This window comes from Haemaphysalis longicornis, unplaced genomic scaffold (assembly GCF_048455015.1).
Source record: "Haemaphysalis longicornis isolate Haplotype H1 unplaced genomic scaffold, Haemaphysalis longicornis Haplotype H1 scaffold_3, whole genome shotgun sequence".
Taxonomy (NCBI): Eukaryota; Metazoa; Arthropoda; class Arachnida; order Ixodida; family Ixodidae; genus Haemaphysalis; species Haemaphysalis longicornis.
This window is the reverse complement of record NW_027526335.1, coordinates 25,766,145-25,782,758: the sequence shown is the minus strand read 5'-3', so window position 1 is coordinate 25,782,758 and position 16,614 is coordinate 25,766,145. Positions and strand designations below refer to the sequence as shown.

Here is a 16,614-nt window from a genome sequence, read left to right as displayed (position 1 = left end):
ACCTCCAGCCACATGGGCAAACGTGGACAATGACACCCATTGCACGCTGGCGCGCCAACACCCAAGCACTCTAGAGAGCGGTCACGCCATTCGGCAGGCACGCTTGTATGTGTATGATAGAAAGCGGACACGCTAAGGAGCGAGCGTGGTCAAGACGACAGGAACTCGTCTTGTTTTCGGCGGCCGCTGCAAAAACCGGCCCAACATTGTGCAGGGATTATAGCCTCATTACTGTCGTATGTCTCGGCGAATGCCCACGACTATGGAAAAAAGTTTGGACTTCCGTCAGCGGAATTTTATCTCCGTGTAGCTCGGTTATCTCTGCTCATACACACGCTGAGAAAAATAGGTACGTAATCGGAAGCTTCATACAATAACAGCTGATTGCGCGTTATTGTTCCCGCGTATCAAAACCGGCCGTTTGGGATTACCCATTATCGGTGCCACGTACGGGGTGGAAAACAGACTCAGTGTTCGTAAAAATAGTATAAATAGGAGCAATGGCTTCAGTCCCGGAATTGACTCGGACACCTCGACTCCTCGGGAAAAAGAAATGCAGTCCATGATCATTTGCGTTGTTCTTCTGGCGGGCTCGGCCGTCGCCCACCATGTTGGTAAGTCCACCATCACCGCTCACACGAAAGAAACTTGGACGAAATATGCAACTCGTTGGTCTGAGTGAAACGTCGTTGGAGCCCTTCCGCTTCTACGTAGAAGCGGAACTCACAAAAGCCGTGCAGCCTATGTTATATGCTCTAGGTTGGCACACATTGCGATTCATTACACTCGACGCTGTAGTGGTATATTTTGCGGTGTTGGCTACACCTGCAGCTCAATTTTACTGTTTTAGATTTTCTCTATACTGAATATAAACTTCCGCTTAGGTTTTGTGTGTATAGGCGCTTGCAATAAATTGCAGTTCGGCTACAAGTATTTTTCTGTTTTTAATGCGATAGCCGGTTGTAAGTTTTGTTCAGGAAACGAGACGTTGACGAAGCCTATTATTAACCAGACCGCGTAATTACCCTACCTACTAATCAGCCACAAGCCGCTGCTGGGGTACTGAGAAGTTTCTGAGCTTTTGTTTTCACCGTTCTACTTGCTAACTTTATCTATCGATAGATATTAAGATTTCAATGTTTGCACCTAAGCCTCCACTCGAAAAGTGTCCTAGTTATCGAACGCATTGCACTTCGCATGGTCGAGCGCATGATATTCTAAAATTACAATGACGTGTTCGAAATTTGTTAAGCTTGTGAAATAATAAAATTAACATTATAATCCTGTAGTCAATCAAGCAAGAAAAAAAAGCGAGCCTGTGATCAAATGGCTAGTGTATGCTGCATCCCGCCACAGGACGCGACACAAGTGAAGTGCCAAGTGGTTGTAAAACCGCGTCATTAGGAGAGGATGTGCGTCTTGCATTTTGAAAATAGCGCATAGCCAGGATACAGAGGCGATCAGAGGCAATCAGTAGCGTGATGAAGTCCGACATGAAGTCCGCGGGTGCTTCAGAGTTAATGCTCGGCCATGCGCCACACATACTCTGCCGGTAGCCTGAATACAAGGCCTGGCAGGCTTCAGAATCAGAATCAGAAATGTTTTTTTTTTTTTCCTCAGGGGAAAAACGGGCCTCAGACACAAATCTGCCCGTTCAGCAGCTTGATTAGGCCTGAGGCCCTACACACAAGGTGGCGGCGGCAGAATAAAAGATATTTGCAGGCTCGAAAAGCATAGGAAATGAGAGAGAGAAAAGAAAAAAAATTGTTCCCAAAAAGGTGTAATCAAGAACAACAAAAATGACAGAAAATATTACATACGCAAAAACATAAATATAACACCACAGTACACTCTCATAGCATAAACACGTGTACACGCGGAAAATTTGAAACCGTGATCATACATACACCGGCATAAAAACGTATACACGCGTATGACATGTGCACAAAAGTCCAGTGCACGCATGCATACCTACAGGGAAAACGACAATTACAAGTTACTTTCGGAAAAAAATGACAAAAAAGCTTGGTACTCATTGTAACGAAATAATAAAAAAAACCCGGAAGAATCAGACGTTCACACAATGCTGTGACCAACGCAAAAAAAGAGAGAGAAGAACACGCAGGCACATATATGGAACTCAAAGGCAAATCCGACAGGTCGTTTTGGACTGATAAGAGTGTAGCACGCCACGTGAGATCTCGCTGCTATCTTCTACCCTTAAGAAATTCTGCTTAAAAATTGTGCAATTAAATGAAGTTTATTTCTTTTGGGACCATCGAAAAAAGTTATATTAGTGTTCAGGGTGTACGGAATTATATATTTTAACATTTGTTGACCGTAGTTTGCGCGTGCTCTGGGAAGAAGGCACTTTTCTGTGTTTCGAGTATTAGCGGCCGGTATGCGTTCTTGCAATGCTGACATTTTGATTAGGAAAGTAGTGCGGAGTGAGGTTCTAGAAGTGAACAATGAAACAATAATGTACTGCAGCGTCATTTGAACGGGTAGACATTTGAAGCGAATGAAGAGCGGTTTAGTATAAGCACAGTAGTGCGCGCCCGCAATGATGCGAATCGCTTTCTTTTTCAGGCTTAGAATTGTATTCATGTTAGTGTGTGATGCAGTACCCCAAGCAAGATCACAATATGTAATATGAGATAGAAATAATGAATCGTATACAGTCGAACACGGATATATCGAACACGGGTATATCGAATTATTGTCTATATCGAACTCATAAATTATCCCCTTGAAAATTCTGTGTAAAAGTATAGGAATTCGTACGTTTATATCGAACCGTATTTTTCCCGACATTGGGTATATCGAACGCCGCGCGAGCTGGAAGGTGCTCTTCGGCGGTCGCTGCACCCCCGATTGAGGTTGTGGAGGATGTAGAGGAATGCGCGGGCATGGCGAAGACTGGCTCGCGGAACTATTCCCCCTACCGGAACGAATTTGCGCTTGCCCAGTCGGGCCCCGCTACCGGCCGCCGTAGCGTTAGCGGACGGAGCCCGGTATGCTAAATCTCTCTAGGCACACAAGCCCGAACGCTCGGAAAATGTGACAGTTCGAGGTAGGGATGCCCCGAATGCGTACGTCCTTTTTCTTTTTTCTTTTTTTCGGCTGCGTACGTTCCCCGGCTTGCCGAAAAAGTTTTTTTTCTCTCTCTCTCTGGATCTGTCTTCCCCCGATGTCGTCTCGGGAAAGGGAAGAGGGAACGAAGGCACTGGCGGCCTCCTCCTTCTTTTGCATTTTGCTGCTGTTGCTGCTGTTTGGCGAGTTGTCCCGCACCTTTCGGAGATCACTGTTTCTCTTGGAGATGACCATCGCGAGCGCTTTGTTGGAGTCCGTTCAGAGAGCCTTGGAATTGTTACCTTCAAAGTTCTCGTGGTACGTGCGCGCTGTTCTTCTTTTGCGTGCGTGTTGTGCATGGTGTGCGAAGGCCCAGCGTACTGCTGGAATTTTCTAGTTGTGCAGCCTCGAGAAGATCGAGACCAGCGTCTTTAATTTCATTTCCAGGACGAAGAAGCAGGCCAAGATCATCGATTTTTTTCCAACGAATAAAGCGTCCTGTTGCGTCGTGAGTGCGGAATTAGTTGTCATTCTTGAATGCGATGATCGGTAAGTGATCGTTCGCCATAGGTGAGGTCTCAGAGCCCCGTATTTTTTATATCGAATTTTTCATATATCGAACTAATTCGCGATCCCCTTGGAGTTCGATATATCCGTGTTCGACTGTATCTGCTTTTTATGTTAACTGGAAGAATGCCATGACACAGAAAAAGGGCTCCTACGGCTTTTGAAAAATTTATGGTTACGTAATTAGTGTGTTGAATTCATCGAAGGTGCTCGTCAAATATAACGCGCAGTGTTTTATGGTGGCTGACGACCTCAATAATATTATTTCTAAGGTTAATAAATAAATTTGTTTCTACGCACCGATTTGGCGGAAAAGAACAGCTTTCGACTTAATCGTATTTATTTTTCGACCAATTTAAAAGGCATTTTAGGATATAATTTGCTTTCTGAATTATTTCTGTAGTTCTATACCCACAGATAAATAGCGAGGTGTCGTCAGCGTAAATTACAAATTGAGTTTCTTTAGAAATCGTTACCAGGTCATTAATGTAAACATTGAAAAGAAGGTCCCAATATACTGCCCTCAGGAACACAGCATTTTACGTAACGTTTGGATGAAGAGAAACCATCGATATGCACTATTTGTTGACGATCTTTAAGGTATGAACTGAAAATTTGGAGTGTCGTGCCTCTCACACCGTACTTGTTTAATTTATCTAAGAGAATATCTGGGTTTAAACAATCAAAGGCCCTACTGAAGTCCACAAAGCCTCCTAATGTTAAAAGTTTGTTTTCTATGTTCTGTAATGTAATTTCTTTTCGGTATAATAAAGCCGATCCTGTAGAGAAACCTTCACGGAAGCCGAATTGAGATTGTGAAATTAACTGATTCGCATCAAAGAAGTTTTGCAAACGTGTGAGTAGGATTTTTTATAACACTTTAGAAAAAACAGGCAGAATAGAGATTGGGCGATAATTACTCATGACGTCTTTGTAGCCTGACTCGAAAAGGACTAACTTTTGCTAGTTTCATTGGTGCAGGAAAGACCGATGATTCTAGTGAAAGTTTAAGGATATGACAAAGTGGTAATGAAAGTAAGTCGGCAACAAATTTTACGGGCTTAATTGTAACGTCTTCAACGTCAGTGCTGGAATTATTTCTTAATGACATGATGACAGCGAAAACTTCCTGTGAATCTAAGGGGCTCAGGAACATTGAGCCCGTTGTTTTTTTTTGAAATCCTAGAACATGCATCTTTGTTATAGTTTGTTCTTATACTCTCAGTAAAGAAGTTATTAAAGCGATCAGCCAATGACACGCCCGATGTTGGCGACCCATCAATAATTAGTTCTCCAATGTCACTTCTTATGTTTCTTTTGTTGATCACCTCATTTAATGAACGTCAAAATAGCTTAGGGTCCTTCCTATTTACTGTTAAAATTTCCGAGTAGTAGTCACGCTTCGCCTTCCGCAATTTATTATTTAATTTATTCCTAAACTTCTTAAACACAACGCAGTCACTGGGATCTCTGCTTATCAAAAAGCTATGGTACAGAAGATCTTTCTTTTTAATCATTCTCAAAAGGCTAGGCGAAACCCATGGCATTTTTTTTGTGGTTTACTTTCTGATAATGAAAAACAGATATCGTAAACCTTTTGATATTTGTCAACAAAAGCATTGTAAGCATCATCGACTGAACGAGAGTTAAGACATTGTGTCCACGATGTTTCAGATATCATTTGCCTGAAAGATTCTAGTTTCCTATCGGTAATTGCTCGGAACCTTGCGCATCTACTTTGAGCTGGTGTAGAATGACAAGTCTATATAGTAATGAATATAGGACAATTATCGCTGAGGTCGGAGGAAATTGTGCCTGATGATGTCACTGTGCTATCAATGTTAGTAATAAACAAGTCAATAGTGCTTGATGAATAAATGGAGACCCTCGTTGGAGAAGATAACGTTTGTGAATCCGTTGGATTCAATTGCCGCGGTAAATTCTACCTAATAGGTGGTCATTTCACTTACATTAATATTGAAATCTCCGCCAAGCAGTAAGGTATACTTATTTTGTGAGCAGTAGTTTAAAAACGTATTTAAAAATTTGAAAAATGTGTCATGGCTTCCATCAGGGGGCCGATACATTACAGAATAAATGAAGGTGTTGTGTTGTAGCACAAGCACTTCGTAGTCGTCAGTGATAACTGAAAATTCTGTCATGATAGTACACTGCAAAGAAGACTTAACATAAATAGCTACACCACCTCCCCGGGACGGCCTGTTTAAGAAAAAAACAAGCGTAGGACGGCAGTGCTAGTAGGTCGACTTCGTTCTGACACCACGTTTCGGTGAATAAAATACAATCAATTGACATCGCAAAGTTATCTAAAAAAACTTTGAATTTTATCGTGCTTGTTTCTCATTGATCGGATGTTGAAATGAACAGCAGAAATACTGCCGGCCTTCGCATTGTAACGAATGTCGCGTGGCATGACCCGATCATAATAATCTACAGCAGCCATGAGGGAACGAACAGACGTAACAGCCGGAAGAGCAGCGAAATGAAGATTATTCCCAGGCAATAGCAGGCGTGGAAGAACGCAAGTGATTCATTTCTAAAAGGGACAAAGCCAAACAGGATAACGTCAGAGTTGCAGGCGTATGTGGCTACACAAGGTATAAGTACGCATTTTCTCTTGCGCAAACAAAAATAAACCACAGCGAGCGCAGTTAACGTCGCTCCACAAATTGATAAGGACTGCAAGAAACAGCCCTTGGCGCGCATTTCCTCACGCATGCGCAGACATTCTGGTAATGTCCTCGCTGCGAAAAATCTTGATGCCAGGTACCCCGTCAGAGTGCCGAGCAAAGGTCCTGCCATTGCGCACCCACACGTACTTCCAATTTAATTCCCGCTTACGAGCGATTGCTTGACCTAGGAGTCGTTTCAAGGGTGCGCACAAATGCTCATTAATGAAGACCGGAGCCTGTGAATCAAAACCGAGATCGCTGCTCGTAAGTCTGACCGGGCGAGCCTTTTCAAGGAACAGGTCCCGTTTTTTGCGGCTGGCAAACTGCACGACAATGTTCCTAACAGTAGGGCTCTTAGCTGTGGGAACTCGATGGACAACTTCGATGCCACCCGGTGTTACGGGTTCTTCAATCTTCACCAATTCTAGCTATTACTTCCGTAAGATCTTCTTCCTTACGGAAGGGCACTCCCTTAATCTCTAGGTTAGCAACATGGGAGCGCTGCTCAAGTTGAACAAGCCTGACCTCGTGCTCCTTGACCTGTTGAGACAGGTCACTACACTGCGTCTCAAGTTTGGCGTTCGTTTCTTTCAAGAGCCGATTCTCGGCAACCAACTCCTCATTTGCCTTATTGATCTGTGCCAAGCTAGCCTTGATTTTCCGCATTTATTTTCGGAAATCACGATCAAAGCTGTCCCTAAACTCATTCAGCTCCGCCCTAAAATCACGCTTGAATTAATCGGAAAGAGCGGTCCACTCTTTAGACATAGTCAACACACTTCAGTCAAGACTATAGGTAATACACTGTGGCAGCGGCAGCAGCAGGGGCAGCAAAAAGGCATTCCGAGGGCAAAAAAAGTAACAGTAACACACCTGCATCTACGAAGAATGCGTTTAGTGAGCACGCTGTATCTTGCCGCCGCCGCTGCTGCCAAGTGATCGGAGGTCCGTCGTTGAGTTGATTTTATATCCGCAGCATCCGATGAGGATGCAACGGCAGTGCAGGGCTCACGTTACGTCACGCTGTCGCTGTGATCCTTTTCAGAAGACGAACTGCGCAGATTGCAGACGATCAGTACGAAAAAAGCACGCGGCGCGCAGGTGGGACCTGCATGTACGAAGAATGCGTTTTGTGAGCACGCTGTATCTTGCCGCTGCCGCTGCTGCCAAGTATATACGAGTTCAATTATAGAAACCTTGCCATTTCCAAATCCTACAAACTAATACCTGAAAACCAGGATGCGATAAACCTTCGGCCATAAGGGCTGGCTTTGCGGCAGGCTTTCCGGGCACGACGGTAGGGTCTTAACGACGGCAAGGAACGAAACTTCAATACGCTCGCCGTTCCGGAATCGTTCTGGTATAGGGTCTAGAGCTATATGTTCCTCTCTTCACATAAGATCCCACTTTAGGCGCATCTGGTAACGACGTATCCGTTCCTTTCACACATGCATTGCAGGGAAGACAATTATAGGGGCTATATAAGCCGTCATATATCAATATATAAAAGCCCCAAGTGCTTCTTTTATTTTTATCGTTCTTTTCTATTCGCCAAGAGTTGTTGGTTCTGTCTCCAGAGAGACCGAGAGAGAAAGAGAGACAAGTTTCATTTTAACAGAAGATGGCCCTAGTCCGGGGTTCAACGATCTGCTGGATCCTAGGCACAGATAGCTTCGCTGTGCACTTTCAGGGCCTGGTGTAAAACCAGTAAAGGCTATGTCGCACTGAAAAATCCTTCGCACAGATACGACTCCGCGGCGGCATACTGCTCGCTGGCGATCTAAATGGTGCGTCGGGTTGTTGACGACTGTGCACCCCATTGGCGCAGGCGAGTGCGGCGTTCCCCGGATCCAGCCGTCGCTCGAGGCCTCGGACCGCATCGAGGGCGGCCAGGAGGCCGTGCCGGGCAGCTGGCCGTGGCATGTACAGCTCAACAAGCGCTCCGGACACCACCTCTGCAGCGGCGCCCTCGTCGACGACCAGCACGTGGTCACGGCCGCCAAGTGCCTCTGGTGAGTGCGCGACAAGGGCGGCAGTTGATTCGTGTCGATATGCTCAAGTGTCGTATGGGTTCTTGTACAAACTCCTGGTCAACACCTCTCATCTTTGAGTCGTGTTGATCCGTCGTCCGTTCATTGTAGTTCAATTATTAGGTGTAAAGGTCATTCAGTCGGGGCACGAGCTATAGCCGGATTGGCGTGGGGCGTTAGATGAAAATGGAGCCCGCATGTGGATCGCACTAGTAACTTAAAGTAACATGCACAATGAGGGACTCCGAAAAAATCAGAAGCAGACAGTAGATAACTGTGAGGATGCACACAGAGATTGGAGAGGGAGAAATAAGATCCTTTAGGGGCAAAGGAGAGATACCGCTGTTGCGCCGTAACAACGCTGGAAAATTTTGAATCCTTCCACTTGCCCCGCGAGCAGCAAGAAGATAATGACGGCGACGATGGCGGCAATAATGATGCATTTGGTTTCTAAAACCCAAAGGGAATAACAAATGGCGCATTAGTGGGAAATACGGCATAATTTTAAACAGTGGTTGCCAACTCTTAGTGCAGAGCACTTGATCTATCCCATACCACAAGGGTCGGCAACCTACGGCCCGCGGGCCACATGTGGCCAGCGGGGCAGTAATATGCGGCTCCCAGCACATCGTCAGTACACCCACCCCTTCTCTGTCACTTTTTATCTGAAGAGCGACAAGTCAATTGTCACCTGAAGTGGGGTGAACGGCAGACAAGAACAGAGAATTGATTCCTTTTAGTTGTCATTGTGCGCCATATTCCCACTTAACCAGATTATTGCCAATACTTGCCAAATATTACTGTCAATTCACTTAATTTTTCTCGTTGCAAGCAACACCCCTCTTCTCCCCCTCACCCCCCCCACACACACACACCGACTTGCTATCCGGCCCTTGCTGTGTCGGCTCCATGCAAACCGGCCCTCCACCTCAAAAAGTTGCCGACCCCTACCATACAACTTTCTCGACGTACACGCGTGTAGATCTTTTATGAGCGATACGTACAAAATGTCGGTATACGTCTTCATAGAAAGCCCAAGAGGTCGAAATCACAGCTTTCAAGCTTACCGTTACCGAATCAATGCACGTTTATCTGCAGGGATAAAGGACATCGCCCAAGGAGGTAGAACCTCACCAAAAGTATAAAACGATCTCCAACAGTTTACATGACTTTACTATGTTTCGCAGCTGTGTTGTTATACGCAAATCTATTCTTCCGAAAACGTGTTGGTTGCTAGATTTTTAGTTTCTGAGCACACCACAATTTGTTTCCTATGTATTTACAGAATCGCAATATCTTCTGCTTCTTAGCAGCGGCTTTAAATACCTGTTGGAAGCAAAAATACAGAATGGCAGAAAATGGAAATAAGCATGCAGGAAATATTTTTTCCTGGGATAATTTATTTCCCCAATTTAATAGGCAGTAATGCAATATAATAATGACTCTTCTCGTTATGTTGAGAGCGCAATAATGCTGCTAATGCATTCCAGGAAGTATAAAAAAGCAATTTTTGTGACAGCTGACCTAATTTATCAAGCTACAATTAGTGTAGACGACGTCAAATCCACACGATCGCTAACGAAAAACACCACAATACGGGAACTGACTTGCTTAGCTACTTGCCATGTTCTTATATTTGCTTTCGAATTCTTGCGCCTTTTTGTATCCACACACATCTGCGATAACGAGCTTGGATGTATCACTAAGGTTTCCGGACCCTCCGCCGCGGTGTAGATCTGTTATGAGCGATACGTACAAAATGTCGGTATACGTCTTCATAGAAAACCCAAGAGGGCGAAATCACAGCTTTCAAGCTTATTACCGAATCAATGCACGTTTATCTGCAGGGATAAAGGACGTCGCCCAAGGAAATCGCGGGTTCGATTCCCGGTCGTGGCGGCCGCTTCTCTGATGGAGGCGAAAAGCAAAAATGCCCGTGTTTACGAGATTTCGGCGAACGTTAAAGATCCCCAGGTGGTCAAAATTAATCCGTAGCCCTCCTCTACGACGCACCTCATCGTCTGCGTTGCGTCGGTGCGTTAAACCCTACAGTCAATTATTAAATGTTTCTGGACCAGCTAATCGTACTGATTTATATGTTTATCCCCACCTGGATCTTTTTGTCCGCATTCATCGATCGGATGAAAAGTGTTCCAGGAAAAAGATATTCGGAGTAATTTGACAAAATTGTTAGGCTTTGCGACACTAGAGAAAAATGTGGTTGATCCTTCTTTCAATGAATCGGTAAAACAAGAAAGTGAAATGTGCTTTCACGGGAGCAGTGGAACGTTTATTGTACATGATATGAACTCGCACATCGCTATTTATATTTCGTCAGTCTGGCACCGTTAGGCGCATCAACATCAGAAACTGGATTACATGCACCGGAGTATTGAGTAAACCGATTGATACCCCATGCCCTCGCAAACCGCGCGAATGAAATCGAATGGGTTGTGAGCTAATCGGTCCGCTAAAGCGAAAAGAGCATGATTTGCGAGTTGGCAGCAGTCTTGTGGGTTGTCTTGGCGAGCGACGACCTGCTTGCGGGTCGCAGCTTCTGCTGCTATACGCTGCGCTATCGAGGCGCCAACTATCGGCGCTCATTAACGTCATGACGCCCTACTTTGCGTCACCTCTCCTAGACGGCAGCACCATCTGAATAGAGCAGTTAGAGGGAAGGACATCATGCGCGTTCGTAAACCCGCGCGGGCTTGACTCCATGGCCCAGTTGGCAGAGTGCTTCACACCTCCCGCTGCGGCCAGAGTGATCGAGGCGTCGAATCCTAGCGCCACCGCGCCAATTGAGAATTTTCTGGTGGGTCATTTCCGGGACGGCTATGACGTCGGTGAGGTTTGTGTACCCCAGCATAAAACTCTCTCGTGTTAAAATAGTCAGTTTGGTCGTGACAACATCAAGAAGCACAGCATGAGTTCGCCGACGTTGTCCAATGCAGGCGGTTTTCAGCTATGTGGTCCGTACAAAGTTCGCGTGCGCATATGACTCGCAGGCAGTACGTTAGGTGCTTTTGCTGCATGTACGACTCAGCTCAAAGGATGCTACAAATAATCTGTCTTGAGCGTCCAATCCACTCATGTGGGACGAGGCAACTATTAACTTGTACGTCCACACCAGCACACGTGACGTGCGAGAGCCGCAGAGTACTGGATACTTGTGTAAGTTGCGGTAGTGCCGTGGGCCCCGGCGCCAGGCGCTTGCGGCACGGCTCCTGCATCAGGCGGCGTTGTTGCCTGAGCGAAGCCTCGCTGCATGCGGACAGCTGGAGATAGTGGCGAGGAGGATGGAGAGAGGGCAGAGGGAGGGTGAGTGAAGCTAATGCAGTCTGACACCACAAATCGATCACACAACCGGAATCGCACTGCTGGAATAGACGTCAACTCATCCACCGGAAAGATCACCAGTCATTTCTTTTTCTGTGGGTGGTTGGTGGCACGCTGGGCACGTCAGCGGGACAGCTTCTCTGACGCCGCGCGAGATGGCCTTTTCTATTCGTGCCCTTGTCTCGTCCCTCTCCGACAGATTTTTAAAATCCAGATAAGGAGAGTTTGTATTCGCGAGTTGCTGGGATAACAAATCAAATCTATGTTTCTAATTATATAAATAGCGCGACCGCAGGTTATGTACCATAGTTTGCCTCAAGTGTGGTCACGTTTTCCTTAGCTCTGAATCAGTGGTTCTCAAATTGGGATTTGCGGGTTTCAAGGTGTTCACGAGGGCAGTTTATGTGGTCCACGAGTCCTCCGCGACACTTACCAACCGCCTTGCTTTTTCCAAACCTTGCCACCAAGACCAAAAAGAAATTCCCGCATCTCCACGAACTAATCATGACGAGTGGGCGAAGCACTGGGGATCGTTCTTACCGTAAACCACCCGTGAGAGTGCTTACTGCTGCTAAAACGATTTCCAATCCAATCCACTCCAATACAATACAATACAATACAATACAATACAATAGAATACAATACAATACAATACAATACAATACAATACAATACAATACAATTTATTCCAATCCAATCCAATGTTCCTGGCGCATGCGCAGCACGGCTCTCCAGGAGCACTCTCCTTTATTTATTTATTTATTTATTTATTTATTTATTTATTTATTTATTAACATACCTACATTCACCAAAAGGCATTGTTGTAGGGGGTGTAATACAGGAAAATAAACGCAAAAAATCACAGGCACGGCATAATGGTAACAAGGAAAGAAACTGCAAAGAAAAAAACAGCGGAAACAACAGACGACACCGAAACACAAGAAAAAAGAGACAGAAAAAAAAAACACGTTTCAGATCATGTGACCATGCTGAAGTGCTGCCAGGGCTTCGCATACAGAGATTATAGCGGAAACAACGGATAAATGGAGATAACAGCAGGGCACTAAAAAAAAGAGCAAAAAAACCATTCAAGTCATGTTGTGCTCACGTGCAAGTGCTGCCAGAGTGCAGCGGAAAACAGTTCAGTGGGGGCGGCAACAGCAGTGTCGGGTAGGGCGCTCCACTCTTTAATAGACCGGGGGAAAAATGACGCTTGGAATGTAGATGTACGACAATAACATTCGGCAATTTTTTTACTGTTGTCCCTTCGTCTAGATACATACTTGGGCGGATGAAGGTACAGATATCGATATACTGCCACCTCCTCACACACAATATGTTTCAAAAATAAACACCTAGAAAAGGTGCGTCATAGTTGCAGAGTGTCCCACGAGGGAGATCGTTTAAGGTCTGTAACACTAAATTCACAACTGTAAGAGATAGTAACAAATCGTACAGCACGATTTTGAATTTCCTCAAGTTTCTTTATAAGGATCTCATTGTTTGGGTCCCATACCACAACAGCATACTCTAAAATCGAACGTACGTTAGAATAGTACGATATTTGTTCGACGTCTTGAGGAGCATTATTAAAATTTATTTTAATGAAGTTAAGAACACGTCCAGCTTTTAAGGAGATTTACTCAACATGTTTATTCCATGAAAGGTCTGATGAAAATAAACCACCAAGATATTTAGCGCGATCTACTTTTTCAATTGGAACGCTGCCTAAGTGGTAGTTTTGGATAATGTTAGCCCGCTTTTTGCTGAAGTTAATATGACTACATTTTTTGGGATTAAGGTTCATGTGCCACTTAAGGCCCCAGGCAAGGATTCGTTCAAGGTCACACTGTAGGGAGCAAGCATAAACGTCATTCTCTATGTCCCTATAAACCACGCAGTAATCCGCGTATAACCTTATTTTGGATGTAATGTTCACGGTGATGTCATTGATGAAGATGAGAAATAAAAGTGGTCCTAAAACAGATCCTTGCGGCACCCCCGAAGTGACAGCCGCAAGATCTGATTCAGAGCCGTTGGTAACCACTTTTTGTGAGCGACCCGACAGATAATTTCACACCCATCCAAGCACGGGATCAGGAAGGCCAGGGTAGGACATCTTGAGGAGCAAAAGAGAGTGGGGGACAGTGTCAAAGGCTTTTTTAAAGTCCAATCAAATGCAGTGAACTTGTTTGCGAACGTCAAATAAGGAAAAAATATCGCGGGAGAATTCAACCAACTGGGTGACACACGAAAAACCCGCACGAAAGCCACGCTGGGCATGGTTGAAAAAATTTAAAATTGTTCACCTCTAAGTGGTGAAAAATGGTTGAGTATAACACATGCTCTAATGTCTTGCAACACACACTAGTTAGAGATATGGGTCTGCTATTGTGTGCATGTTTACGGAGACTCGCTTTATGAACTGGAGTGACATTCGCAGTTTTCCAGTCCCAAGGAAGTTCACTGAATTCAAGAGACAATCTAAAAAGAACAACAAGGTATCTAGAAATCACGGAAGCACATGTTTTGAGAACATAGCACGGGATATGGTCTGGTCCAGTGGCTGAGTTTGACTTAAGCTTATACAAGAGCTTACGCACTCCCTCATTGGACACTGAGATTTCAGGCATTACTTTAATATAGTTGGGATCGGGTAAAGCAAGGACGTCAGTGATAGGGGCGGAAAATACTGACCTAAAAGAGTCATTGAAATGATTAGCTTTTTGAATATCATCAGTGATTTCACCCTGGGGACCTGATATTGGCGGTATTGAACCTCCCACCTTGCCATTAGATTTCACAAACTTCCACATCTGTTTAGAAATTTGTTTGAGCTTGTTGCCCAACGATGGCTTGTTACCCATGTGGTAGGTCCCTGGAATCCCTTCAGGCGGGGTCTGGGACCGCTGGGCACCCACCAGTTCAAAGGGTACAAGCGCCCCTGTCTCGGCAGGGGATAAACGGCTTGAACACGCGCTACCACTGCGGCAGTCGTGGTAGGTTCCTCAGGAGCCGCTGGTCACCCACCAGAATAAAAATGGGTACAGGCGCCCCCCGTACGGGGGATCCAGTGTACTGGCAACCGTAACATCACGCCGGTTTGTACCATGGGGTACGAGAAATTGGTAGGTACTTCGGTATCGCTGGGCACCAACCAGTAAAATTGGTACAAGCACCCTCTGAACCGGGGATCTCGTGCTTGGGAAGTTACCCGACTTTGTCGGGAAATGCCCCGGTGCAACGGTTCGTAACTTTTAGAACCGCAGCGATGGCTCAGAGGTACAGCACTCGCCTCGCATGCGGGAGGTACTGGGTTCAAATCCTGGTACCACCGGGCACCCACCGGTTTCTTTAACGGGTACAGGCGTCTCTGGTAGAGTGCGGACCCTCGAAAGGAGAATCCACGCCTGGAAAGCTGCCTTTGCCCTTGCGAGGGGCCCCTGACCCTTGTCCATCTGGCGGGTCCCCCCTGCCACCACGCCGCGTTGCGCCATTCCCGGGGGAAAAAATTCGCAGCCTGCCACAGGCGGTTGCGAATTGAGCGTCCACCGTGGCTGTGGAAGCCACCGTGTGCCTTGGTGGCGCCGGGCACCTACCAGTAAAACAGGTACAAGCGCCTTCCCGGCCTGGCGCTCGGTCCTTGTGTGGGACTACAATGCTTGGGAAGTTCACTCGGCTTGCACGGGAAATCGCCCCTATGGAAAGGGGCGGCTGCAAAAATGCAGAAACCTCTCTCTCTCTCTCTCTCTCTCTCTCTCTCTCTCTCTCTGTCTCTCTCTAACCTTTTGTGAACCTTTTATTTTGTTCTTGTTAATCTTTTGTGAATCTCTTGTTCACAGATGTTTCGATTTACACGTGGTGCTGTGCCGTGAGCACGGACGCAGGTCAAGTCTCGGCCTTAATGTGCTTCGTCCCTAAAAGTGGCTTTGGCGCATGTCACGTACATTTCACTTCTCCGCGGGGTGACCGCTTTAAAGTCAGCTTTCGCGCAAAATCTACAGTTGTTCACAGAAGCAAAACACACAAACAAAAACCGGGCATAGAAATTTGAGTATGGGCGACTTCAGCTGCAACAGTAAATAGATTGGCAACATGAGAAATATCAACATACTTTATTGTGGGGAAAGTCCTTACATTTCAAATCCGGGAATGTGTACTCCACATCCTCATGGCTGAAAACCACTTCTCTAAATATTGTTGGCATGTTCTAACCGCACTACCAGAGCTATTATTTTGGAAAGTCATGCACATATACACGCTTCGTGTGGGCCGTTTGATAGTGTCGACCTCATGTGTCAGTTTTGTAAGTAAAACGCGCGTATGTATAAGCACACTCTGTGTAAATACTTCTTATCACGGTGCTCGATGCGCAGGTTAAGGTTTGGGGCGTTGGGCTCTCTGAGAAACACACTATGTTACACTTGCTTGCTCCACTGGGCTTTTTTTCCTACTTTGTCAACTTAGCCTCGGGCTGACTCTTGCCGACCTGGGACTCCAGCTGGCTCCCGAAAAGACTCAGCTCTTGGCGGTATACGGCTGCAAACCACCCGCTCAATCCGATGTGATACAAGTTATAATAGAAAACCAAGTAATACAAGCCGCAACAGAACCCATCACCCTCCTCGGCCTACCAGTCGGAACAAAGAACAGCGCTGGAATATGGCTGCAGAGGTTGAAGCAAAAGTGGAGGTGTCTGCTCCACACCATCCGCGCAGACTTTCGAACAAGTACGGAGGAGCAACCCAAAAGGCCACCCTGACAATGACAAGAGCTGTCACAGTGAGCACTCTCACGTGCGGCGCTCTCGCCTATGAACTCAACAAAAGCCACACAAGAGCCCTCCAAGTGTTGCACAGGGCAACCCTCCGAACCATCAGTGGTTTGCCTAAGCACACACCTAACCAGAAACT

General features: G+C 45.9%; 1 protein-coding gene across 1 annotated transcript in view; it reads left to right on the top strand.

The window, feature by feature from the left end:
- The first annotated feature begins 456 nt into the window (after positions 1–456).
- Positions 457–16,614, top strand: part of LOC144174171 (chymotrypsinogen A-like) — a 22,856-nt gene continuing 6,698 nt past the window's right edge. Inside the window, exons 1-2 of the mRNA XM_077702677.1 lie at positions 457–614; positions 8,161–8,344. Coding sequence (XP_077558803.1) covers positions 554–614; positions 8,161–8,344 — 245 coding nt within the window. The 5' untranslated portion in view covers positions 457–553. The remainder of the gene's footprint in view (positions 615–8,160; positions 8,345–16,614) is intronic.